The 27,328-nt window shown below is 41.0% G+C and overlaps 1 protein-coding gene across 2 annotated transcripts in view; it reads left to right on the top strand.

Moving 5' to 3' along the window:
* LOC132391603 (rho GTPase-activating protein 25-like) overlaps window positions 1–3,531 on the top strand; it is a 102,742-nt gene extending 99,211 nt beyond the window's left edge. For both annotated transcript variants that reach the window (XM_059965049.1, XM_059965134.1), the window contains exon 11: window positions 1,854–3,531. In XM_059965049.1, coding sequence (XP_059821032.1) covers window positions 1,854–2,055 — 202 coding nt within the window. In that variant the 3' untranslated portion in view covers window positions 2,056–3,531. The remainder of the gene's footprint in view (window positions 1–1,853) is intronic.
* The last annotated feature ends 23,797 nt before the right edge of the window (window positions 3,532–27,328 follow it).

The following is a 27,328-nucleotide window of genomic DNA, read 5'->3' as shown; positions in this document are numbered from 1 at the left end:
GGAGGCTAAGTCTTTTTGCATATTTAAGGCAGAGTTTGATAGATTATTAATTGTTCAGGGCATGAAAGGATATAGGGAGAAGACGGGAAATTGGGGCTGAGAAGAAAATTAGATTAGCCATTATGAAATGCAGAGCAGACTCGATGGGTCAAATGGCCTAATTCTGCTCCTATAGTTTATGATCTTACTTTCAATTCTGTTGGATGCTATAATGTATGACTACAATGAATCCTGTCAAATGGTGCATGGTGTCTGGTCCCAGTCTTAATACGTGGTTATGCACATCCACAATGACCACTTAAATAGGGTATTATGTGTCAATGGTCAGTGCTTCTTCACAGTATTGTCTACCATCAATTCTATTGGATAGTACACTATATACATAGTAAGATGGTGCATGAAGTGTGTTCCTTCAACCCTTTTCGATTGTGCTGCATGTCCTAACAATCCTGACAGATTGTGCCTTATATATCTATTCCAATTTTTATTATAAGATAAATGTTGTCTATTACCATTTATCAGATGAGTAAATGCATTTTTACTTTTAAGTACGTTGAATGGCATACTGTGAATGTGCCTTCAGATCTTTTATAAGATGCATGATGTCCACCATCAGTTCCAGATGGATGATACACTGTGTATTTTCTATCAGTTTTGATGGTTGTTACACCAAGAATCTATTTTCAATCCTATTAAGATGGTGCACTGTGCACATCCTATCAATCCTGTTAGAAGTCACACTATCATTCAAACTATTAGATAATGAATTGGGAAGTCCCCACAAAGGACTGTGAGAGGATTATAGGGGTCTTCCTACAGTCCATCGGGGACATTTATCAGGAGCACTGCATACGCAGGACCCTTAGTATCATTCAAGATCCCACCCATCCATCCAGCATCCTGTTTGACTTTTTACCATTAGGCAGGAGGCCCCAATGCATAAAGACAAGAATGGTCAGGATAGGTAACAATTACTTCTGTCAGGCTATTAGGCTTCTGAACTCCCCGTTGCATCACATTCAAAGTGCTGCTGTTAATCTGGTCCTTACCTTGCAATATTTAATTTATGTACTTTGATTTGTTATTCATGCATGATTCATCTGTAGATTTTATCCTTACTTTCATAAGTTATCTTGTATGATGTGTGTTATGTGTACTACTGCAGTCTCCTTTCTATAATCTACATTATGTGGTTATATATGTTATTTACATGTATTGTATATGGTTAAATGACAATAAACTTGACTTACAATTCCATTAACTGGTACTGTTCACTTCCAGGTTAATTATGTTTAATAGTATATTATTGGTCTATAATAAGCGGTCAATGTTGCATATCCACTATTAGATCCCTTTAGTAATGGATTGTGTTTACGATCATTGAGTTTGTTCGTGCTCTTTGCATCTATGGTCAATCCTGTTATGTGACCTGCTGTGCATTTACTATCAATCCTGTTAAATGGTGCACTGCCAATTAGTAGTTCTGTTTTATGGTTGACTGTACTATCACTCCTGCTAAATGGTGTATTGTGTCTACCATGCAGTCTTTTTGATGATGCACTGAATATCCATTATCAACTGACTTAGATGGTACTCCATGTACTATACCTACTTTTACCTACTATTTGCTAACCCAATGTGTGTTTATTGCATTATCAGTCTTGCTGGATGGCGCACTATGTGTGCGCAAAATAGTGCCTGCACGACTAATGTCAATTGCCTTAGATATTTCACTGTGTATATATACTGTGCTGTCAATTCAATTGGCTAGGCCGGCAACTTGAAGGTTGGTTATACTTAAAATGATTCACATTTTGAAGGCATTTACAAAATTGATTCATTTTTATTTGCAGTGTTCTAACAGAGAATTATGAAGTCTGGGCCAAAGTGGTGCGACTCAACCAACAGATGGAGAAAGATAAGAAGCAATATGAAGCAATGGAGGTCAAGCTCCATGACACCACACGTGCACTAGAAGATGCTGAGAAACGAAACCTTGAGTTGCAGAAGGAACTGAAGGACTCCTTTCAGGCAAAGAACAAAGCCTCAGCTTAAATCTCCAATAGTCATTGGACTTGGGAACACCTTCAACAGGGCTGAGCTGATTGTTTGTAAACAAGTAAATAAAAATTTCACTTTTACTTTTCTGCCACCAGTTTATCAAGGTGGCATGACATTATACATGGAGCTATTGAAGCAATAGTTCTGCAGAATTTCATGTTGTAGATTGACATAAGCTACTTGCAAATGTTTCAACATTTGGGCAGAATGTTTCCGAACAGAGATGTGGATGGCGCTCTAGAATGGAACAGGGCTAAGTAAATTCAGTATAGTTCATTTGGCATACCCCTCACATTTCTTCCTTACCTCCGTATTTTCTATTTGCTGCTGCTTCAAGATATCAATTGGTATCAGTTTGAGTTCGCACAGCATGTTGATGATATACCTCTCCCCTGTGACTGCCTTCAAACTGCTCAGAATCTATAAATGTGTTATATGGGATCGCCTCTTATTAACTATTGGGAAATAAATGATCATGTCTTTGATTCTATGATAAATAGTCTTCCTAGCCACCAACTCTATCCTATTAACTGTATGAGGTTGAAACAGACAAGCAATGCTATATCTGAACCTGAAGTAGGTTTCTAATCACATATCCTAAGGTTCTTTCCACACCCATATAATCTCCAACACCACTAATGCCACAGCAGTTTATCAGCTGTTAAAACCATCCTATCTACTTTGGAACACCCTTGAAAAAATTCCAGTGTACTTTTGCCTAGCTGCCCATCAAGTCACTCATTTCATTTAAGAATTCTCATTTTTGTTTTCAGACTCCAAGGTGTTTTTTTTTTGTTTCCTTGCCATCTTCTCCAGCCCTACCACATTTCAAAATATCTTTGCTCCTGCAATTCCCTCCTTTCACACTTCCCCTATTTTAGTTACTGCACCAGTGATGGTTGTGCCTTTAGCTGTTAAGCTTTAAATGCCCTGAAATTTACTTACAGAACCTCTCTGTCTCTTCTCATATAAGATGCTTGTTCAAGTCTTCTTCTTTAATCAAGCTTTTGTTCATCAGCCCATTTTCTCTTTGTGATTCTCATGTCAAATTTTCTTTGGTAATGCCCTTGTGAATCACAATCAGATGGTTTAAGAATGCACTGTGCAAATGGTTGTACCTTTATAAATTGTACATATACCAAATGTTGTTGTTTACTGCTATGAAGAAATAGTTAAATTTATGTAAAGACTTACTCAGATACATCAACTTGATAAATGATTTCTAACAGTTGCCTCATGTAGAGTGAAATGTGTATGACTTGCTTACTAATCTTGCACAAATTACCACCAGAAAAATAACTTGAAATGAGACACATTGTAACTGCTGCAATTGGTTTGATGGATCTCAAAGATCTCAACTACATTTGGTTTATTTTTGTCATGCCACTTTTTGAGCCTGTGGTCAATAGAAATAGCTTGCTCCAAACAGTCAAAAATAAGTTATTACTATACCAGCAAGTGGCAGGAAAATACATGGGGAAATGATCGGCCTTGGTCTTTCACAAATAAAAATAGAAGATGAAAAAAGATCTTGAGCTTTTCTGGTGTATATGACAAATAAACTCTTCTTGGGCCTTCAGCTGGGTACAAATATCAATTTTAACTGAGATTTTGATGGCAAACTCTACTATCTTCATCAGGGATGATGTCTAGGCATGTCTAGTCTGGTGGCATATGTACCTCCATCATCCATCCCTCCTGATTGGTTAGTCCTCACCCATAGAATGATAGAACATTACAGCACAGTACAGGCCCTTCAGCCCTCCATGTTGTGCCGACCCATATAATCCTTAAAAAAAAGTACTAAACCCACACTACCCCGTAACCCTCCATTTTTCTTTCATCCATGTGCCTGTCCAAGAGGTTCTTAAATACTCCTAATGTTTTTGCCTTCACCCCCATCCCTGGCAAGTCATTCCAGGCACTCACAACCCTCTGTGTAAAATACTTACCCCTGATGTCTCCCCTATACTCCCTCCCTTATTTTTGTACATATGCCCTCTAGTGTTTGCTATTGGTGCACTGGGAAACAGGTACTGACTATCCACCCTATCTATGCCTCTCATAATCTTGTAGACTTCTATCAAGTCCCCTCTCAGTCTTCTATGCTCCAAAGAGAAAAGTCCCAGCTCTGCTAACCTTGCTTCATAAGACTTGTTCTCCAAACCAGGCAACATCCAGGTAAATCTCCTCTGCACCCTCTCCATAGCTTCCACATCCTTCCTCTAATGTGACTAGACTTGAACACAATACTCTAAGTGAGGTCTCACCAGAGATTTGTAGAGTTGCAACATGACCTCTCTACTCTTGAACTCAATCCCCCTGTTAATGAAGCTTACCAACCCATAGGCCTTCTTAACTACCCTATCAACCTGCGCAGCAACCCTGAGGGATGTATGGATTTGAACCCCAAGGTCCCTTTGTTCATCCATACTCTTAAGTAACTGACCATTAATCCTGTACTCAGTCTTCTGGTTTGTCCTTCCAAAATGCATCACCTCACACTTGTCCGGATTGAACTCCATCTGCCATTTTTCTGCCCAACTCTGCAGCCTGTCTATATTCTCTTGTAACCTTCGACAACCTGCAGCCTCATCCACAACTTCTCCAATCTTCGTGTCATCCGCAAACTTACTCACCCATCCTTCCACCTCTACATCCAGGTCATTTATAAAATCACCAAGAGCAGGGGTGCCAGGACAGATCCTTACAGCACTCTACTAGTCACTGACTTCCAGGCAGAATACTTTCCTTCCACAACTGCCATCTGCTTTCTTCCTTTAAGCCAATTTTTTATCCAAATAGCCAAGGTTCTATTTATCCCATGCCTCATGACTTTCTGGATGAATCGTTCATGAGGGACCTTGTCAAATGCCTTGCTAAGGTCCATGTAGACCATATCCACTGCCCTACCCTCATCAATTTCTTTTGTTACCTCTTCAAAAAACTCAATCAGGCTCGTGAGGCACGATCTTCCTTCACAAAGCCATGTTGACTATCCATGAGTAGACTGTACTTCTCCAAATCCTCATAGATCCTACCCTTAAGAATCCTTCCCAGTAGTTTGCAGACCACCGATGTAAGACTCACCAGTCTATAGTTCCCAGGTTTCTCCCTATTACCTTTTTTAAACAAGGTAGTTAGGGTTAAACAACCCAATTAGGTTCCCACTGTTCCACCTTATGTACAATTGATTTTCAGTTCTTACTTGGAGTGAGACCTTCATCTTTGTAAAAATTCTTTTCCTCTAGTTTTATTTCAATGGCTTCCTTCACCGTGGGTCCTGAAACCTATTGGCATGGTACAGTAGTTTTGTGCTGTTGAAGTCAATTCTATGGCCATTGCGAATGTAATATTCTGCTACCACTGCTTCCTCTTGGTAACCAAAACCAATACACCCCCTGTGCTCCTTGATGCGGGTTTCTACTACATGTCCCGTCTGGCTAATATACGCTGCTTCACATTTACAGGGAATCCAGTCAGTCATCCTGAGACCCAGGTCATCTGGGATAAACCGCAATTTGAACTTCCTTATCGGTTTGTGGATGGTATTAATCTGGTATTTCTACAGGATTCTGGCGTTCCTTCCAGAAACCGAGGAAATACAGGGAAGACAGAATTTTAACAAGGACAATGGTCTTGATCTAAGTCAGAACTGATAATCAATTGTAAACAAGGTGGGATAGTGGAAACCTGATTGAATGAGGACTAACCATTCAGAAGGAACCGATGACGAGAGTATATATACCACCAGATTAGACATGCCTAGACATCATCCCCCATGAAGGTAGCAGAGTTTGTCATTGAAATGTCAGTTAAAATTGATACCTGTCCCCGGCTGAAAGCCTGAGAAATCTACCCAAAAAATGGAAGATGCTGGAACATCCAGCTGGTAAAGCCACAATTATGAAAAAGACCTAATATTTCAGATGGAAGAGCCTTCAGGGCTGTGAGAAAGAACAAGTTTAAGATGCGAAGAAGATGGGATGGCAACGTGATTGGTGGTGCTTGTCTCACAGTTCCAGAGGCTTGGGTTCAGTCCTGATCTCGTCTGTGAGGGGTTTTTAACCCTACCTGTGTGACCATGTGGATTTCTCTCAGGTTCTTCAGTTTCCTACGACATCATGCAGTTTGGTGGGTTATTTGTCCACTGTAAACTGTCCTTACTGCAAGTTGGACACTAGGAAAATTAGGGCGAGTTAATGGCAATGAGAGAGGAAAAAGAATGGGGTTAAGGTAGGATGTGTATAAAAGAGTGCTTGATTGTTATTGCAGGCAATTGGCTAAAGGGTTTGATTCCATTTTGCATGACCCTATGATCTTTGAAGAAAATGACTTTCTCTGGTAGATGAAACCTTCTGTGGGTTGTTGGGATGATAACAGGTTGATGAATGCTTCTTGTTGATGGGTCATTGAGGAAAGTTAGAGAATTAAAAAAGACATGTAAAGTAACACATAAAAGCTGCGAAATGCAGAACTGTAGGAAATGCCTAGTAGACCAGGCTAAGGTAGAGGGGAGAGCACATCAAGCCAGTACCACAGTAATTTACAGCAGAACTTGCCAGTTCTAGCATGAACAAACACAGTAAATACCTGAATTTGTTGAATTCCTGTGGATTTGCTGGAATTCTCTTCATTAACCCTATTAAGGCCTATTTTCCTATACCAATGAAAAATTTAGTTATGAATTCATCATTCAGGGCACTATTAGAGTTGGGACATTACGCTGCGGTTGTATATATGAGTCTGTGGTGAGGCTGCACTTGGAGTACTGTGTACAGTTCTGGTTTAGAAAAGACGTAGTTAAACTGGAAAGAATACAGAGAAGATTTCAAGATGTTGTTAGGGTTAGTGAGCCCGAGTTAAAGGGAGAGGTTGACCAGGGTAGGTCTTTATTCCTTGGAACTTAGAAGAATGAGGAGTAACCTTATAGAAATGTTAAAATTATGAGGAACACAGTTAAAGTCGATGGTAACAGTCAAGGTAGGAGAGACCAAAATAAGGAGGCATAGATTTAGGATGAGAGGGGAAAGATTTAAAAGGGATCTGAGGGGCAACTTTTAAACACACGAAGTGGTGAATTTATGGAAGAAGCTACCGGAAGTAGTTGAGCCAGGGGCAATAGTCCCATTTAGGGAGCTCTTGGATAGATACATAGAGGGACGGAGTTTAAAGAAATACGGGCCAAATGCAGGAAATTAGGACTAGCTGGACGGGTATGGACTCATTGGGCTGAAGGATCTGTGTCCATACTCTATGCCTCCAAATATTATTATAATGCTTTATGAACTTAAGCTAGAAAAGTTATGTGGAAGGGGAATTGCTGTGGTTCTCAACTCTTCGTTTCTGTCAGCACTAAAATGGCATCAATGCAGGCACTGGAGGAGGGAAGTATACATTGTGAGTAAAGAAATATTAAAGGGCTTATCATCTTTGGCAGAGGTTAAGTTGAAATGCATCCCAGGCTGTATCAAAAAGCAAGAGGAGGAAATCACAAAGCTCGGATTTTAAACACATGAAATTCTGAAGAAGTTTGAAATCCAGAGCAACACACACAAAAGCTGGAGGAACTCAGCAGGTCAGGCAGCATCAATGAAAATTAACAAACAGTCGATGTTTCGAGCAGACCACCTTCTTCAGGATTGGAAAGGAAGAGGGAAGACACTAGAATACAAAGATGGGAGAAGGGCAAGGAGGACAGCTAGAAGGTGATAGGTGAAGCCAGGTGGGTGGGAAAAGTAAAGGGCTGGAGAAGAAGGAATCTAATAGAAAAAGAGAGTGGACCACAGGAGAAAGGTAAGGAGGAGGGGCATCAGGGGGAGGTTATAGGTAGGTGAGAAGAGCAGGCATCATTGTCATGGATGCTGCCTGAACTGCCGAGTTCCTCCAGCATTTTGTGTATGATGCTCTGATCATGATCTTCAACTCTTCCTTGGTTACGTACGTGGAGCTGGAGGACTCCAACTGTTATATCATTGATTAAAGGCTAAAAGTGTTTTAAAATCTGTGTATTAACCTCAATGGGCAGATTAAAAAGACAAATTTGAGTCTTCAGGAAAACACCAGTAAATAATGAACAATAAATAAGTATTTGTAAAGTGAAGTTCATATTCATTAATAATTCAATTGTTTGAGGAGGTACCAAGAGTAGTCAATGAACATATTATATTTGATGCAGCCTACATGGACTTCAGCAAGACCACATGTGACAGGCTGTTTAATAAAATAAAAGTCCATGGGTCCCAAAGGGAACCTTGTAAATTGGACTTCAGTGATTAGAAACAAAAGGCTTTTATTGTGATTATTCTTGTTTAGTGTGGCATTTATCAGTGTACATCATGTCAAAATTGGATGGGAGGGTGAGTGAGGGAGAAATCTGTTTGTACTGAAAGATGATTGGTAGTGTGCTGGTAGAAATGCAATTCAGTCTCGGAAATATTGGCTAATGCATCTAATAAGGACGAACAAGCACAGGATTACACAATAAACAGTATAATGAGAGTTGCAGGTGAACTGGAGGAGCTGTGTTTGTGTGTCCTCAAATCCATGAAGATATCGCAGGTACATAAAGTAGTTAAGAGGATATATTTGGCACTTGCCCTTATTTGTGATTCAATAAGACATCAACGATCATGCTTAAAGATTAGCGTGTCACCTATGTGTGGAGTCAAGAGATAGTGGAAATCTAAAATGAACCTTTTGCTTTTATATTTATTCAGTGGACAAATGCAGAACTGGGGTAAAATAGTAGTGAGGACAGAGACTGTATACAGATTACAGAAGATGAGGTGCTGACTATCTTGAAGTGCATGAGAGCAAATAAATCCTCAGGGCGTGACAAGGTGCCCCTTCAGACCTTGCAAAAGCTAGTGCAGTAATCACAGGCACAGTAGCAGAGATCATGAAACTGCAGGTGGTGTGCAGGAAGATAGCTGTTCTGTTGTTCAAGACAGGTTCTAAAAGTAATCTGCAAAGTTATAGTCCCTAACAGCACTGTGGGTGTATCTACACCTCAGGGACTGCAGCAGTTCAAAAAGGCAGCTCATCACCACCTTCTGAAGGGCAACTAGGGATGGGCAATAAATGCTGGCTTAGCTGGTGACAGCCACATCCCATAAATGAATTTAAAATATATATATATATATATAGGTTGGTGAGCCTGATGATAGTCTTGGGTAAAATACTGGAAGGTATCCTAAGGTACAGGAAATGTAAGTATTTGGACAGGCAAGGTCTGATTAGGGACCATTGTCATGGCTTTCTGCAGGATAGGTCATGACTAACCAATCTTAGAGTTTTTCAAGCAGATTACCAAGAAAGTTGATGAAGAAAAGGTGGTGAATAATGCCAGAGTCTTGCTTGGGAGGCTGGTCCACAAGGTTAAGTCGCTTGGCATTTGGATCCAACATTAGCTCAGCGGGAGAAGCCCGAAAGTGGTAGACGATAGTTGTCTCTCTAACTGGAGGCCTGTGATGTGTGGTGTTTCAAAGGGATTTGTGCTGGGTCCATTGTTATTTGAAATCTATATTAATAATTTAGATGATAATGATTTGATGACTTAAGTGATAATGTGGATCAGCAAATTTGTAAATGACACGAAGAGTAGGGCATAGTAGAGAGTGAGGCAGACTATCATAGCTTATAGCGTGATCTTGACCAGCTGAGAAAATAGTCTGGAAAAAATGTCAGATGCAGTTTAATGTAGACAAGTGTGAGATGTTGCACTTTGGGAATACGAACCAGGGTAAGGCTACACATTGAATGGTAGTGCACTGAGGAGTGTGGTAGAACAAAGTTTCCTGGGATCACAGATCCATAAATCCTTGGATGTGACATCATAGGTAGACAGAGTCTGAAAGAGAGATTTTAGCACATTTGCCTTCATAAATTGGGGCAGTGAATACAGGAGCTTTAAAGTTGTGTTGAAGTTGTAAACAATGCTGGTAAAACCAAAATTAGAGTATCATGCACATTTCTGGTTACCTACCTATAGGAAGCATATCAATAAGCTTGAAAGCATGTAGAGAACATTTATAAGGATATTGCTGGGTCTTGAGAACAAAAGTTATAGGAAGAAGTTGATAAAGTCAGGACTTTATCCACTGGAGTGCAGGAGAATGAGGGGATATCACAATTAGAAGGACTTTAGATGGGATAAATTAATGCAGGCTCTTTCCCTTCAGATTAGCTGAGATTAAAACTAGAGGACATAGGTTAAGGGTGAAAGGTGAAATATTTAAGGGGAACCTAAGGGGAAATTTCATTACCCAGAAGGGTTACAGAAAATGCAATAACTCAATGCTGGAATACTGCATACAATTTGGTCATGGCAGCAGAGACGTAACAACAGTGGATTTGAGGAGGTTTCCACAAGTAGACACTTAAAGATATAAGGAACAATTGCTTAGGCTGGGAATATTTAGAACAGAGGAGGCAGAAAGAAAATTTAATTGAGGACAGGATGGATTAAATATAAAGGGACCTATTTCCCTCAACATGGAGGGAAATAACTAAGGGGTATAGATTAGAAAGTTTAACAAGGAAGAAGAGAAGTCACTTCATCCAGAGGCCAAAGGCTAATGGACATCTGGAACTCTTTGTCTGAAGGAGGTGAGAAGTCCCACTTCAGTTCACATGCAAAACGTCCCTTCTCTACAGGTCTCACTTTCCCTGGAATAGAGCCCAATGCTCCAATAATATGAAGCCCTCCCTCCTGCACTATCTCCTTAGCCACATGTTAAACCGTATGATCTTCCTATTTTAGGCCTCACTAGTACGCGGGCACAGATAGCAATCCTGAGAGCACAACCCTGGAAGTCCTGTCCTTTAACTTAGCACCTAATTCTCTGAACTGACTTTGCAGGACTTCGTTACTCTCCCTACCCAAGTCATTGATACTGACGTTGGCCACGACCTTTGGCTGCTGATCCTCCCACTTAAGAATACAATAGGTCACTAGGTACATTTAATGTCAGAGAAATGCATACAGTACAAAATACATATTGAAACTCTCATGAAAACAGAGTGCCCCAAGTAATGAACGACAGTTAAATGTTAGAACCCCAAAGCTCCCCCCAACTCTCCCCTCCCACATATAAGCAGCAGCAAAACAATGATCACCCCTCACCACCAGCAAAAAACTAAATAAGTTGCGCAAAAATGAAAATAAAAATGTAGTGAGGTAGCATTCATGGGTTCAATGTCCATTTAGAAATTAGATAACAGAGGGAAGCTGTTTCTGAAATATTGAATGTGTACTTTCAGGCTTCTGTACCTCTTTCCTGAGGATAGCCATAAGAACAGGGCATGACCTGGTTGATGGGGATCCTTAATGATGGTTGCCGCCTTTTGGAAGCATCGCTCCTTGAAGATGTCCTGGATACTGCGGAGGCTAGTGCCCGTGATGGAGTTGACTAAGCTTACAACTCTCGCAGCTTATTTCAATCCTGTGCAGAAGCATCCCCCTCCATACAAGAACATGTTGTAGCCAGTCAGAATACTCTCAACAGTACATCTGTAGAAATGTGTGGGTATTTTTGGTGACATACCAAATCTCCTCAAACTCCTAATGAAATATAGCTGCTGCCATGCCTGCATTGAAATGTTGGGTCCAGGTTAGATCCTCAGAAATAGTGTGTATGGAACTGGAGGTGATAGCAGAGGTACTTAATGAATACTTTGCTTCAGTATTCACTATAGAAAAGAACCTTAGCAATTGTAGGGATGACTTGCAGCAGACTGAAAAGCTTGAGCATGTAGATATTGAGGATGTGCTGGAGCTTTTGAAAAGCTCAAGTTGGATGTACCTCAGGCTACCATGGGAAGCGACGGAGGAGATTGCTGAGCCTCTAGTGATGAAATTTGCATCATCAGTGAGCTCAGGAGAGGTTCCAGAGGATTGGAGGGTTGCAGGTGTTATTCCCTTTTTCACGAAAGGCAGTAAAAATAGCCCAGGAAATTATAGACCAGTGAGTTTTATTTCAGTGGTTGGTAAGTTGATGGAGAAGATCCTGAGAGGCAGGATTAATGAACATTTGGAGAGGCATAACGTGATTAGGAATAGTCAGCATGGCTTTGTCAAAGGCAGGTCGTGCCTTACAAGCCTGATTGAATTTTTTGAGGATGTAACTAAACACATTGAGGAAAATAGAGCCATAGAAATAGTGTATATGGATTTCAGCAAGGCATTTGATAAGGTACCCCATGCAAGGCTTATTGAGAAAGTAAGGAGGCATGGGATCCAAGGGGACATTGCTTGGTGGACCCAGAACTGGCTTGCCCACAGAAGGCAAAGAGTGATTGTAGATTGATCATATTCTGCATGGAAGTCAGTGACCAGTGGTGTGTTTCAGGGATCTGTTCAGGGACCCCTACTCTTTGTGATTTTTATAAATGACCTGGATGAGGAAGTGGAAGGATGAGTTAGTAAATTTGCTCATGACACAAAGGTTGGAGGTGTTGTGGATAGTGTGGAGGGCTGTCAGAAGTTACAGCGGAACATCGATGGGATGCAAAACTGGGCTGAAAAGTATCAGATAGAGTTCAATCCAGATAATTGTGAGGTGGTTCATTTTGGTAGGTCAAATATGATGGCAGAATATAGTATTAATGGTAAGACTCTTGGCAGTGTGGAGGATCAGAGGGATCTTCGAGTCCGAGTCCATAGGACATTCAAAGTGGCTGCACCGGTTGACTCTGTGGTTAAGAAGGCATATGGTGTATTGGCCTTCATCAATTGTGGGATTGAGTTTAAAAGCCGAGAGGTAATGTTGCAGCTATATAGGACCTTGGTCAGACCCTACTTGGAGTACTGTGCTCGATTCTGGTCACCTCACTACAGGAAGGACATGGAAACCATAAGAAAGGTGCAGAGGAGATTTCCAAGGATGTTGCCTGGATTGGGGAGCATGCCTATTGAGAATAGGTTGAGTGAACTCACCTTTTCTCCTTGGAGCAACGGAAGATGAGAGGTGACCCGATAGAGGAGTACAAGATAATGAAAGGCATTAATCAGGTAGATAGTCAGAGGTGTTTTCCCAGGGATGAAATGGCAAGCATGAGAGGACATAGTTTTAAGGTGCTTGGAAATAGGTACAGAGGAGATGTCAGGGGTAAGTTTTTTACACAGCAAGTGGTGAATGCGTGAAATGGGCTGCCAGCGACAGCGGTGGAGGCGGAAATGACAGGGTCCTTTAAGAGACTCCTGGATAGGTACATGGAGCTTAGAAAATTAGAGGGCTATGGGTAAGCCTAGGTAGTTCTAAGGAGAGGACATGTTCGGCACAGCTTTGTGGGCCGAAAGGCCTGTATTGTGCTGTAGGTTTTCAATGTTTCTATGACACCCAGGAGCTTGAAATTGCTCATTCTTTCCATTTCTGATTCCTCTATCAGGACTGGTGTACGTTCTCTTGTCTTAACCCTTTCTGAGATCCACAATCCAACATCTTACTGATGTTGACTGCAAGGTTTTTGCTGCAACATCACTTAACTAGCTGATCAATCACACTCCTGTACACCCTCTTCTCATCATCTGAAATTCTGCCAACAATAGCTGTATCATCAGCAAATTTATGGATGGCATTTGAGCTGTGCTGGGCCACAGAGTCATGGGTGTAGAGAGAGCAGAGCAGTGAGCTGAGCACCCGTCCCTTAGGTGCGTCAGTGTTGACTGTCAGTGAGATGGAGATGTTATTTCCAATCTGCACAGATGGTGATGTTCTGGTTCAGAAGTCAAACATCCATTCACAGAGGGAGGTACAGATGCCCAGGTCCTAGAGCTTTTTGATCAGAATTGCAGGAATGATTGTGTTAAGCACTGGGCTGTAGTTAATAAGCAGCATCCTGACAGAAGTACTTGTATTGTCTAAATGATCCAAGGCTATGCGAAGAGTCTACGAGATTACATCTGCCATAGACCTATTGTAGTGATTGGCAAATTGCAGTGGGTTCTGTTCCTTGCAGAGACAGGAGTTAACTCTGGGCATAACCTACCTTTCAAAGCACTTCAACACCGTAGAAAAATACAACACTACTCTTTCAAGTAAAAATAATCCCTATGTTTTAGCCAGGAAATTTATTTTCAATTCCTGCCCAAGCAAGGCCTTCCATCAGAATCATTAAAGAAGCAGTTGGACATGGCAATGTTTGTACCTGACTTTGTCTGAACCTGTTTGGTTATCAGTGGGAAGAGAATGAATTTGGATTGTGCTTCCAGTAGATGGGGCTATAAGACTCAATGTCACTTGCCACCAAGTTCAGTTGCAAACCTGGCCCAAATTTCTGTTTGTAAAGGGGCATTGCAGGTTGGATAACAGAAACTAATTTTTTTAAAGTGCAGCAAAGTAGTGCAATTAAATGTAAAAAATGTGCCATTTTTCACTCCCCATCCATAATATACTATGTTATTTTCTATATCGCAGGCCTACAGTGTCGACCATGGTTGTTGCATCCTAGCTGTCTAGATATGCAAGCCAGGGCAGTACGATATGGAGAGCAAGTGGTTGCCCATGTAGGAAGTATCCCCTCTCCATCCATCTAATGAACCCAAAGGAACGGCAGAGACCGATAGAGGGTGGTGCCAGAATCATTACAGGAGTTGCCAGTCAGTGTTGAACTCAATGTAAGACTGCCTTAGGAACTCCAGCTCCGGATTTTTCCCTTGCGGTTTACTCCCAAAACCTTCCGCATGAGATAGCATAGACTCAAGGCAGTGGAGGTTTAAGATCAAAGTTTCCTTCTCCTAGATGGGCTACCAATCATGGCTGGTGAGTCCCATCTGCCTGAAGTGACTGGTTTTAAGGTGCCAGCAACCCGCCTTTGCCCCTTCTCATATTGGTAGAAACTGTTCTGCCAGGCTAAGCCACACGAGAAGGCCAAGAGCTGGTCTTGGCTGTCAGAGGCTATTTGAGTTGCACACCTTGGGGAGCATTTATAGGTAATGGGACTTTAACCCCATTACTAACCCCAGCTATAACAACCTTAAGGGTGATGTGAAACAAAATCTGGCCCTGGTCACAGGGATAGGTGCCTAAAAGCTTTCTCCAAGTAGTAGACGATAGAAATTTAGGGAGGGCATAGAGCCTTGGCAACTGAAGGCAGAGTCACCTAAAGTAAAACGATTAAGTTTGCGCATGCCTTAGAGGCCACAACGCTCAGATCCTGGGGTTTGTATGGATGGAGCAGATCACAGTGACAGGATTGGGGAAGCCATTAAAAGATGTGAAGGGTGGAAATTAGGGTCAGAGGAGTATGATCGGACTTCTATAGGAAAAGTTCCAATGAATGACAACTTTGAATAACCAGGTGAAAGAGCTCATATCAACACAGAAGACGGTAACATCAAAACAGCAAGCTGCTGGTTTGCGGGAGCGACCGCACTCTCCCTCCTAGTGAGAGAGAGCTTGTCTGAGATAACGACGTGTTGGGATGCACTATAGTTTTTTGATGGATGGACTCTAGATCAAGCTCTCCTTGTGGGCTTTGCTATTGCTTGCATGGTGGAGGGAGGGAGAGGGGGGAGTGTTGATGCTTTTGCTCTACTTGTGTTTGGGAGGAGAGAGGGGGCTCTGGGGGTTCTGACATTTCTGTCATTCATTGTTTGGGCTTTTTTCTGTTCTGTCAATGTTTGTGAAGACTAAGAATTTCTGTTTGTATCCTGTATACATTCCCTGATATTAAATTGAATCTTTGAGAGGAATATCTATAACACCCACCACTTGCATTGTGTCCACAAATAAAGCAATTTGTAGAATCTGTTTCTGGACTTCTATCCTATCCTATCACACTTTCTTTTTTTAAAAGAATGATTGTCTTCTACCTCTCACTGTTCTTTGAAATGCAGAATACTGAATATATTTGTCATTCAGCGTGTCTTTTGCTTTGGCCTCTCAAGACTATTTGATATACGTCCAGATTTAAACTTCCTTATCTTCCCCAATGACATGTGTCAGGCATCATGAACAAACTTAGGTGACCTCTGGTAGGACATTTTCCAACTTTCCGTTCAGTTGAGTTGCTACATCGAGTTTGTTGTTTTACATTGATGTAAAAGATCCCGAATGCCTCTGTAAACAATTGTTAGATCCTGCTCAGCAATCAATGAGAAATATGCCATTGGATCAGCACTTGATTTGTAGACCCACAACATTTTAAAAAATCAAACCATCAGCAGTAAATAACGACCTCACTGCAGAGAGTATTTTTCTTAAGGATGTCAAATGTTTTCCTGCACGTCCAGCTAATTTGTTCCAATTCCAGGCCCCTGTTGTTTCTTAGACAAGACCTCATTGCTAAAAATACACTTAACTTGCTAAATGAGTGTGCTTTTTTGGGGGTAATAATGCTAAAAATACAGCCCCAATCTGCACTGAAAATGTTATCATTTGGCTTTGAGTTTCTATCTGCACGCAGAACAGCAACAATATTATGAAAACTGAAAAAGGTTGGGGGTCTTTCATTGTGCAAAACACAAAATAGTAATAGTATTGTGCAGAATCAATACTTTGCATATTTAATTGACTCACAATCTAAACAAAGCTGGATGAAATCCAATCTCTTGATGCAAAAATGCACTCATGCAATCCCAACATTTCCTCATTCATAGTACAGGAGTTTCAGAAATTCAAAACATGAAATTCCCCCTATTTGTGCTTCAGACTTCTAAAGTCCAAGTCAAATCCTAAACATTAATTTATTAATATGAGACATTCTGCAGATGCTGGAAATCCAAAGCAACACACACAAAATGATGGAGGAACTCAGCAGGTCAGGCAGCATCTATGGAAAATAGTAAACAGCCAATGTTTCAGGCTGAGAACCTTCCTCAGGACTCATTAATTTATTGCTAGTTCTTTTCTACTTTATTTTCAATGGCAGTCTTAATGGTGTGCATTAATCTCACAGAAAGGCTTCTTAGTTTAGATTTCTACAGGAATCTTCTCCTGAACATACATTTTATCCATTGCAATCCAAATTGCCCAGTTTGTTGCAAGTATAACGTAGCATCATTTGTGGCTGTTACTTTAAGTGCCTACTGCTGATAAGTGCTTAAAACACTGTCAAAAGTTAGTTTCCAATTAATAGGTGTACACTCCTTAAGACATGAACTGACAGCAACATTCTTTAGCCTAAAAATAGCATTGAGTGAAGTATTCTGGTTTAATTGAATGTGCTCAGCTGAATGCGGTGGACCTAGGAATTGCTGTCATATGAGGGACTGGTTAGTGAGATCCTGAATTAATGTCTTTCAACTATTGTACTGAGTGGCCCATTACACTAGGCTCCCAGAGACCACTCTCAGATCAAACGTAGGCTATCTAATTTATTTCAGTGAGGTGCATATAATTAATGCAGGCAAGATCAGTTACCTGTATCATATGGGCAATCTTGCCTCTTTGCAAGTTACCAATTAATAGCTTGATGGGAGTAAGCACCGAATTGACACATCTTGTCTGCTACTGCTGCTATGTATGATTAGAAAATTATATCATATTTAAAGCATTGGAACTGATCATTTAGTCCACAGAGTTAAATCAGTTTTTATGTTCCACATGAACATTCACTTACACACACTTTATCTCTCCTTTTCAAAGTTCTAAAGTTCAAAGTAAATTTATTATCAAAATATGTATATGTCACTATATACAACCCTGAGATCCAGTTTCTTTCAGGCATTCACAGTAAAACAAGAAATATTCAATAGAAAACCTGCACACAAAGAAAGACTGACAAACAACCATTGTGCAAAAGAAGACAATCTGTGCAAATGCAAAAGGAACAATTAAAAAAAAGTACTGGGAACATGAAAGGGAGTCCATAGCTTGTGGAATCAGTTCAGAGTTGAGGTGAATGAAGTTGTCAACACTGATTCAAGAGATTGTTGGTTGAAGAGTAATACCTGTTCCTGTGTCTGGTAGTGTGGGACCCACGGCTCCTGTACCTCCATCCAAATGGCAGCAATGAGAAGAGAGCATAGACTCTCTGTCTTTGGAGTCAAATTGGACACACTGGAGGCTTTGGTAGAACAAAGGACACTATGGAAAATCCTGGCAATTCTATACAATGTTTCTCACCCTTGGCATGGCACCTCAGCAGAACAGAGGAGCACTTCTAGTAATAGACTAAGACAACTGCACTTGCTCCAAAGAGTGCCATATGAGATCATTCTTACCCATGCCCATTAACTCTATAATGAGTCAACCTATAGTTGGCGAAGTGATGGCCCCCTCCTGCTAGTCTGATTGGACTCTGTAATTTCCTTTGAGATCAATAAGTATCTGTCTATCTATACTGTTTTCTAGGGCAGTGCTGCTTGTAAATGTGCTCAATGGTGGGGAGGGCTTTTCCTGCGAAGGACAGTACTGTATCCACCACTTTATGTTTTTCTGCTCTTGGAAGTAGGTCGTTCCGTAGGAGGCCATGATACAACTAGTCAGGATACTCTCTACTGTGCATCTATAGAAGTCCATCAAAGTTTTAGTTGACATGCTGAATCTGCACTAACTTCTAAGAAGTAGCGTTCTCTGTCATTCCTCCTTTGTAAATGCAATTATGTTCTAGACTAAAGACAGATCCTCTAATAATGCCAGGGAATTTAAAGCTACTGATTCTCTCTGTCTCTAATTTCCAAATAAGGACTGGATCATGGACTTCTGTTTCTTCCTCCTATAATCAATAATCAGCTCTTTGGTTTTGCTGACATTGAGTGAGATGTTATTGTCATGGCACCATTGAACCAAATTTTCAATCTCCTTCCTATATACCTATACATTACCAACAACAGTGGTGTCATCAGCAAACTTAAATATGGCATTGGAGCTGTGCTTAACCTCACATTCATAAGTATAAAGCAAGTAGAACAGGGTGCTAAGCACATAGTGGTACACCTGTGCTGACTGTGATTGTGGAGGGGATGTTGTTGTCAGTCCAACTGACTGAGGAAAGCAAGGAACAAATTGCACAAAGAAATATCGAGGCTTAGGTCTTGTTGTTTTTGATTGGTTTCAAGGGGATTATAGTGTTGAGTGCTGAACAGCAGTAAATGAAAAGCATCCTGATGTATGAAACCTCACTATTCAGATGTTCTAGAGTTGAGTGAAGAGCCAATGAAATGGCATTTTCTCTTGACCATAAGACCACAAGATATAGGAGTAGAATTAGGTCATTTAGCCCATCAAGTCTGCTTTGTTATTTCATCATGGCTGATCCAGTTTTCCTCTCCCCAATTTCCTGTCTTCTCCCTATATCCCTTCATGCCCTGACCAATCAAGAATCTACCAAACTCTGCCTTAAATATACATAAAGACTTAACCTCCACAACTGCCTGTGGCAAAGAACTCCACAGATTCTCCACTCTCTGGCTAAAGAAATTCCTCCTCACCTCCATTCTAAAATGACACCACTCTTTTCTGAAGCTGTGTCCTCAGGTCCTAGACTTTCCCACCATAGGAAACATCCTCTCCACATCCACTCTATCAAGTCCTTTCACCTTTAATAGGTTTCAATGAGGTCACCCCTCATTCTTCTGAATTCTAGTGAATACAGGGTCAGAGCCATCAAATGCTCTTCATATGACAAGTCATTCTTCCTTTTATGTTCTAGTCCTCTTGAAATGAATACTAACATTGTACTTGTCTTCATCACCACAGATTCAACCTGCAAATTAACCTTTAAGGAATCATGCACAAGCACTCCCAAGTCCCTCTGCGCCTCAGTTTTTGTATTTTCTCTCTATTTAGAAGATAAACAACCCTTTCAATTTTTCTTGGTACATATTGGTACTAATGACATAGGATGGAAAAGCAAAGAGGTCCTGAAAAGAGAATTTAGAAAGCTAGGCAGAAAGCTGAGAAGCAGGATCTCCAGAGCAGTAATTTCTGGATTGCTACCTGTGCCATACGCCAGTAAGGGTAGAAACAGGACAATTTGGCAAACAAATGTGTAGTTGACAAGCTGGTTCAGGGGAAGGGCTTCAGGTTCTTGGATCATTTCATGTTCTTGGATCATTGAGATTTCTTCTGGGGAAGGTATGACCTGTGCAAGAGAGATAGATTGCACTTGAACCTGAGGGGGACCAATATTCTTGTGAGCATGTTTGCTAGGGCTTTTGGGGAGGTTTGTAACTAATTTGGCAAAGGGGATCGGAACCAAAGTGAAGGGACTCAGGATAGGGTGGATGCTAAAAAAGTAAAGATAGCTGCAGTCAGGCTGTCAGGAAGGGCAGGCAGATGATAGGACAAAAATGCAGCCAGTGCGGTGAGTATCAGTGCATTAGTGATAGAGAATCAAAAAAAGTAGCAAATACGGTACTCAGAGTGTTATATCTCAATGCACAGAGTATAAGAAATAAGGTGGATTATCTTGTTGCACTTTTATAGATTGTCGGGTATGATGGTGTGGCCATCACTGAGTCGTGGTTGTAGTTGGGAGCTGAATCTCCAAGGTTACACATTGTATTGGAGGGATATGAAGGTAGACAGAGAGGGTGTGGCTCTGTTGGTAAAGAATGGCATCAAATCAGTGGAATGATGTGACATAGGATCAGAAGATGTTGAACCCTTGTGGGTTCAGCTACAAAACTGCAAGGGTAAAAGGACCTGATGGCAGTTATACACAGACCTCCAAACAGTAGCTGGGATGTGGTCTACAGATTACATCAGAAAATAGAAAAGGCGTGTCAAAAGGGCAATGTAATGATAGTCATGGGAGAATTTAATATGCAGGTAGATTGGGAAAATCAGGTTGGTAATGGATCTCAAGAGAGTTAATTTGTTGAGTGCCTAGGAGATGACTTTTTAAAGCAGTTTGACATTGAGCCTACTAGGGGATCAGCTATTCTGGATTAGGTGTAATGTAATGAATCGGAGGCAATTAGGGACCTTAAGGTAAAGGAACCCTTAGGAGTCAGTGATCACAATATGATTGAGTTCAACTTGAAATTTGATTGGGGGAAAGTTAAGTCTGACATAACAATATTTCAGTGAAGTAAAGGAAATTACAGTGATATGAGAGAGGAGTTGACCAAAGGAACTTGGAAGGTGATGCTGGTGGGAATCACAGCAGAACAGAATTGGCTTGAGTTTCTGGGGAAAAAAATGAGGAAAGTGCAAGTTAAATATATTTCAAAGAAATACTCAAATGGCAAAATAGTACAAGAGAACTGACAAGGGAATTCAAAGCTAATGTAAAAACAAAAGAGAGGGCATACGACAAAGCAAAAATTAACAGGAAGAGAGAGTATTGGGAAGCTTTTAAACACCTACAGAAATCAACTGAAAGAACCACTAGAAGGGAAAAGATAAAATAAGAAAGCAAGCTAGCAAACAAGATCAAGGTGGATAGAAAATGATTTTGCAAGTATGTAAAAAATAAAAGAGATGAGAGTGGATATAGGACGACTAGAAAATGAAGCTGGAGAAATAATAATAGGAGACAAGGAGATGACAGATGAACTAAATGAGTATTTTACATTAGTTTACTGTAAAAGACATTAGCAGTGTGCCAGGTGTTGAAGCAGTGAGGGAAGAGAAGTGAGTTCAGGGAGAAGCTGCTCAGAAAGCTGAAAAACCTAAAGGTTCATCCAAATCATTCACATACAATGTAAGAAGAATCAGTCCCAACACAGACCCTGTGGAACACCACTTGTCACCAGCAACCAGCCAGAAAAAGCTCCCTTTATTCCCACTTTTTGCCTCCTGCCAATCAACCAACTTTATCCTTGCAAGAATCTTTCCACTAATACCATCGGATTGCAGCTTGTTTAGCAGCCTCATGTGTGGCACCTTATCAAAGGCCTTCTGAAAATCTAAGTATACATCCTCAACCAATTCTCTTTTGTCTATCCTACTTGTTATTTCTTCAAAGAATTCCAACAAGTTTGTCAGGCAAGAGTTTCCCTTGAGGAAACCATGCTGACTGCGGCCTGTTTTATCATGTGCTTCCAAGTACCCTAAGACCTCATCCTTAATAATCGACTCCAACATCTTCCCAAACACTGAGGTCAGACTAACTGGCCTATAGTTTCCTTTCTTCTGCCTCTCTCCCTTCTTGAAAAGTGGAGTGACATTTGCAATTTTACAGTCTTCTGGAACCATTCCAGAATCTTGTGAGGGTAGAAACTGATTAGATTAGAGGGTAGTTGTGGAAGGAAAGTATTCTGCCTGGAGGGCAGTGACTAGTGGAATGCCACAGGGATCTGTCCTAGGACCCATGCTATTTGTGATTTTTATAAATGACCTGGATGTAGAGGCGGCAGGATGGGTGAGTAAGTTTGCGGATGACACGAAGATTGGAGGAGTTGTGGATGGAGCTGTAGGCTGTCAAAGATTACAAGAGAATATAGACAGGCTGAGGAGCTGGGTGGAAAAATCGCAGATAGAGTTCAATCCGGACAAGTGTGAGGTGATGCATTTTGGAAGGACAAACCAGAAGACTGATTAATGGTCAATTACTTAAGAGTATGGATGAACAAAGGGACCTTGGGGTTCAAATCCATACATCCCTCAAGTTCGCTGCGCAAGCTGATAGGGTAGTTAAGAAGGCCTTTGGGATGATAGGCTTCATTAACAGGGGGATTGAGTTCAAGAGTAGAGAGGTCATGTTGCAACTCTACAAATCTCTGGTGAGACCTCACTTAGAGTATTGTGTTCATTTCTGGTCACCTCATTATAGGAAGGATGTGGAAGCTATGGAGAGGGTGCAGAGGAGATTTACCAGGATGTTGCCTGGTTTGGTGAACAAGCCATATGAAGCAAGGTTAGCAGAGCAGGGACTTTTCTCTTTGGAGCGTAGAAGAATGAGAGGGAACTTAATAGAGGTCTATAAGATTATGAGAGGCATAGATAGGGTGGATAGTCAGTACCTGTTTCCCAGGGCACCAATAGCAAACACCAGAGGGCATATGTACAAAATTAAGGGAGGGAAGTTTAGGGGAGATATTAGGGTTAAGTTTTTTACCAGAGGGTTGTGAGTGCCTGGAATGACTTGCCAGGGATGGTGATGGAGGCTAAAACATTAGGGGTATTTAAGAACCTCTTGGACAGGCACATGGATGAAAGAAAAATGGAGGGTTATGGGGTAGTGTGGGTTTAGTACTTTCTTTTTAAGGATTATATGGGTCGGCACAACATGGAGGGCTGAAGGGCCTGTACTGTGCTGTAGTGTTCTATGGTTCTATGGATCTGTGGTTGAAAGATTATTACTAACGCCTCCATGATTTCTTCAGCCACCTCAATCAGAACTCAGGGGTGTACACCATCTGGTCCAGGTGAATTATCTACCTTCAGACCTTTCAGTTTCCTAAGAACCTTCTTTAGTTATGGTAACTTCTTACACTTCATGATCCCTGCTGGAACCGCTGGAACCTGGAACCGCTAGTGTCTTCCACAATGAACACTGATGCAAAATACTTATTCACTTGTTGCCCCATTACTAACTCTCCAGGATCATTTTCCAGTGGACTGATAATCCACTCTCGCCTCTCTTTTATACTTCTGTATCTGAAGAAACTTTTGGTATCCTCTTTAATATTACTGGCGAGCTTACTTTCATATTTCATCTCTACCGGCTTAATAACTTACTTTAGTTGTCCTGCAGGTTTTTAAAAGCATCCCAATCCTCTAACTTTCCACTTAACTTATGCTCTATTGTATGCATTTTCTTTGCGCTTTATGTTAGCTTTCACTTATCTTCTTAGCCACAGTTGTGTCATCTTTCCTTTAGAATACATCTTCCTCTTTGATATGTATATATCCTGTTCCTTCCAAGTTGCTTCTAGAAATTCCAGCCATTGCTGCTCTGCTGTCATCAGTGTTCTTTTCCAATCAATTCTGGCCAACTCCTCTCTCATGCCTCGGTAATTCCTTGAATCCACTGTAATACTGATACATCTGACTTTAACTTCTTCTTCTCTAATTTCATGGTGAATTTGATCATATTATGATTCTTTGTCTGTAAGGGTTTTTTTTTAACCTTAAGCTCTCTAATCAATTCTGGTTCATTGCACAACACCCAATCCAGAATAGGCACCTTGTGAGACAGTAGGGAATATGCAATGGATCCAAGCCACTCCTCACACAGAAGTTGATATGCTGTCTGATGAATCTGTCAAAGCACTTCATCACAGTGGATGCAAGTCAGGGTTTCCAACCTGGTGTCGACAGACACCCTGCTTAATTATATTGGTCCATGACATAAAAAAGGTGGGAAATTCCTATTGTAAGTGCTGCTGGATGATACTCATTCCAGCTGGTTACGAAGTTCTTCCTGGGCACGGTATGATTGAAACCTGCTTGATGCAGGTGATATGTCAAAATGCTGAAGCAAAAATGTCAGCAAACTACTCCAACCAGTTGATTAGCACAGGTCTTCATTACTCGGCATGCTACACTGTCTCTGGGCCAGATGGTTTCAGTATGTTCACCCTTCTGAAGGATGCTGTCATTTGAAATCACAGGGACATTAGGGTCTGTGGAAGTTCCCTATAACCTAGAAAGTTAGACTTGCATTTGTGTAGCAGCTTTCATGACTTCAAAATGTCCCAGAGTTTATTATAGCCAATAAAGATCTTACTGATGCAGTATTTTGAAGAATTAACAGAAAGGTTGATGAGGAAAATGATGTTAGTGGATTTGGAAAAAGTATTTGATAAAATATCACATAATAGGGTTGTCATGAAAATTAAAGTCCATGGAATAAAAAGAGCTGTTGGAAAATGGATAGAAATATATTGGGAAAATGTAACAGAAAATATAACAGGTACAACAGGAAAACTGAAAAAAAGGTTGTTTTACAAACTGGAGAGAATATTCAGTGGGGTTTACCAAGGCTCTCAACAAGGACCACTGTTTTTTCCTTAATGAACATTAATGACTTGGGACTGTGGTGTGTAAATGACACAAAATCTCTAGGATGATGAACCGTAAGTATTATCTAATTAGATTTCAAAAGAAAAATTATGTTAAGTTGGCAGAATGGGCAGGAAGGTTCAAATGAAATTTATTAAGGAGAAATGCGAAGTATTATCTTTTGGTAGGAAGTTTTAGAAATGCTAATATAACTCAGAAGACACAACTCTAAGCTATATGAAAAATAGAGAGATCTGAGAGTAGTTCAATGAAGCCAGAGTGTCAGGTATGGAGGTAAGGGTTGGACTGACTTTGTTCTCTCTCCTGCAGATGTTTACTCCTTCCTCCAGGGCACCAAGACTGTGAACTGATCTGTCTGCTGTGCATTTCTGCCAGGCTGGTGTGATGAACTGGGAGTGAGGCTTGGGGCCTACTCCGGCTGCTCTGGGAGTGGACCTGGGATTCAGTCTAGTTTGGGCTGCTTTTGGCTTGCTTCTATTGTTTGCATGATGTATGGTTTTTTTTTTCTTTCTCTTTCTCTGTGCAGTGGCTTTTGGTCTTTTTTAAAATTGATTGGATTATTTGAGTTTCTTGCTTTGTGGCTGCCTGTAAGCAGACAAATTTCAAGGTATACATTCTTTGATAATAAATGTGCTTTGAAACTTTGAAAATGGCAAGACAGGTCACCTTCCAATTAGCAGGATCACACTGCTTAAAGCATGATCTGACAGCAACATACTTTGGCCCAGAGATGGCATCAAGCTGGAGATTTCCAGTTCTTCTAAAGCTGACGGCTTCATTAGCAGGGCTGAAGAAGGCAAGAGCGAGAAAGTCATGATAAATCTTATAAAACACTGGATCAGCCAGAACTTTAGGAAATATGGTAAAGATTTTAAAAAGGGTGTAGAGCAGATTTTCCAAAAGGATTCCAGAGATGAAAGACTTTGATTTTATGGATAGTTTGGAGAAACTGACATTGATCTAGACAGACAGTCAGACATACTTTATTGATCCCGAGGGAAATTGGGTTTCGTTACAGCCGCACCAACCAAGAATAGTGAAGAGATATAGCAATATAAAACCATAAATAATTAAATAATAAGTTAATCTGGCCAAGTGGAAATAAGTCCAGGACCAGCCTATTGGCTCAGGGTGTCTGACACTCCGAGGGAGGAGTTGTAAAGATTGATGGCCATAGGTATGAATGACTTCCTATAACGCTCAGTGTTGCATCTCGGTGGAATGAATCTCTGGCTGAATGTACTCCTGTGCCTAACCAGTACATTATGTAGTGGATGGGAGACATTGTCCAAGATGATATGCAACTTGGACAGCATCCTCTTTTTAGACACCACTGTTAGAGAGTCCATTTCTACTCCCACAACATCACTGGCCTTATGAATAAGTTTGTTGATTCTGTTGGTGTCTGCTACCCTCAGCCTGCTGCCCCAGCATAGAAACATAGAAACATAGAAAATAGGTGCAGGAGTAGGCCATTTGAGCCTGCACCGCCATTCAGTATGATCATGGCTGATCATCCATCTCAAAACCCTGTACCTGCTTTCTCTCCATACCCCCTGATCACTTTAGCCACAAGGGCCATATCTAACTTCCTCTTAAATATAGCCAATGAACTGGCCTCAACTGTTTCCTGTGGTAGAGAATTCCACAAATTAACCACTGTCTGAGTGAAGACAGCACACAACAGCAAACATGATAGCACTGGCCACCACAGCCTTGTAGAACATCCTCAGCATCGTCCGGCAGATGTTAAAGGACCTCAGTCTCCTCAGGAAATAGAGATGGCTCTGACCCTTCTTGTAGACAGCCTCAGTGTTCTTTGACCAGTCCAGTTTATTGTCCATTCGTAATCCCAGGTATTTGTAATCCTCCACCATGTCCACACTCACCCCTTGGATGGAAACAGGGGTCACCGGTGCCTTAGCCCTCCTCAGGTCCACCACCACCTCCTTATTCTTTTTCACATTAAGCTGCAGATGATTCTGCTCGCACCATGTGACAAAGTTTCCCACCGTCACCCTGTACTCAGCCTCATCTTGCTTGCTGATGCATCCAACTATGGCGGAGTCATCAGAAAACTTCTGAAGATGGCAAGACTCTGTGTTGTAGCTGAAGTCCAAGGAGTAGATGGTTACAGAAGAGCTTACAAGGGAATCTGACAGAGATGTTTAAAATCATGAAGGATACAAACATCAGCAAGCAAGTGAATAAAAAAAGTCCCATCTTCAGAAGTCAAGAATTAAGGGACATAAAACGATGATAATTGGCAAATGAAACAAAAAATGACAAATGAAAAATCTTTGTTACATAAATGAGTCATGATCATGTGTCACGTTGTATGACATAGGTGATCATGGAGCCCATGATAGTTCTTTGCAAGTTTTTCTGCCGAAGTGGTTTGCCAT

Source organism: Hypanus sabinus, chromosome 1 (genome assembly GCF_030144855.1).
Source record: "Hypanus sabinus isolate sHypSab1 chromosome 1, sHypSab1.hap1, whole genome shotgun sequence".
NCBI classification, from domain to species: domain Eukaryota; kingdom Metazoa; phylum Chordata; class Chondrichthyes; order Myliobatiformes; family Dasyatidae; genus Hypanus; species Hypanus sabinus.
Note: the sequence above shows the minus strand (reverse complement) of the source record. Positions and strands in the feature narration are given on the sequence as shown.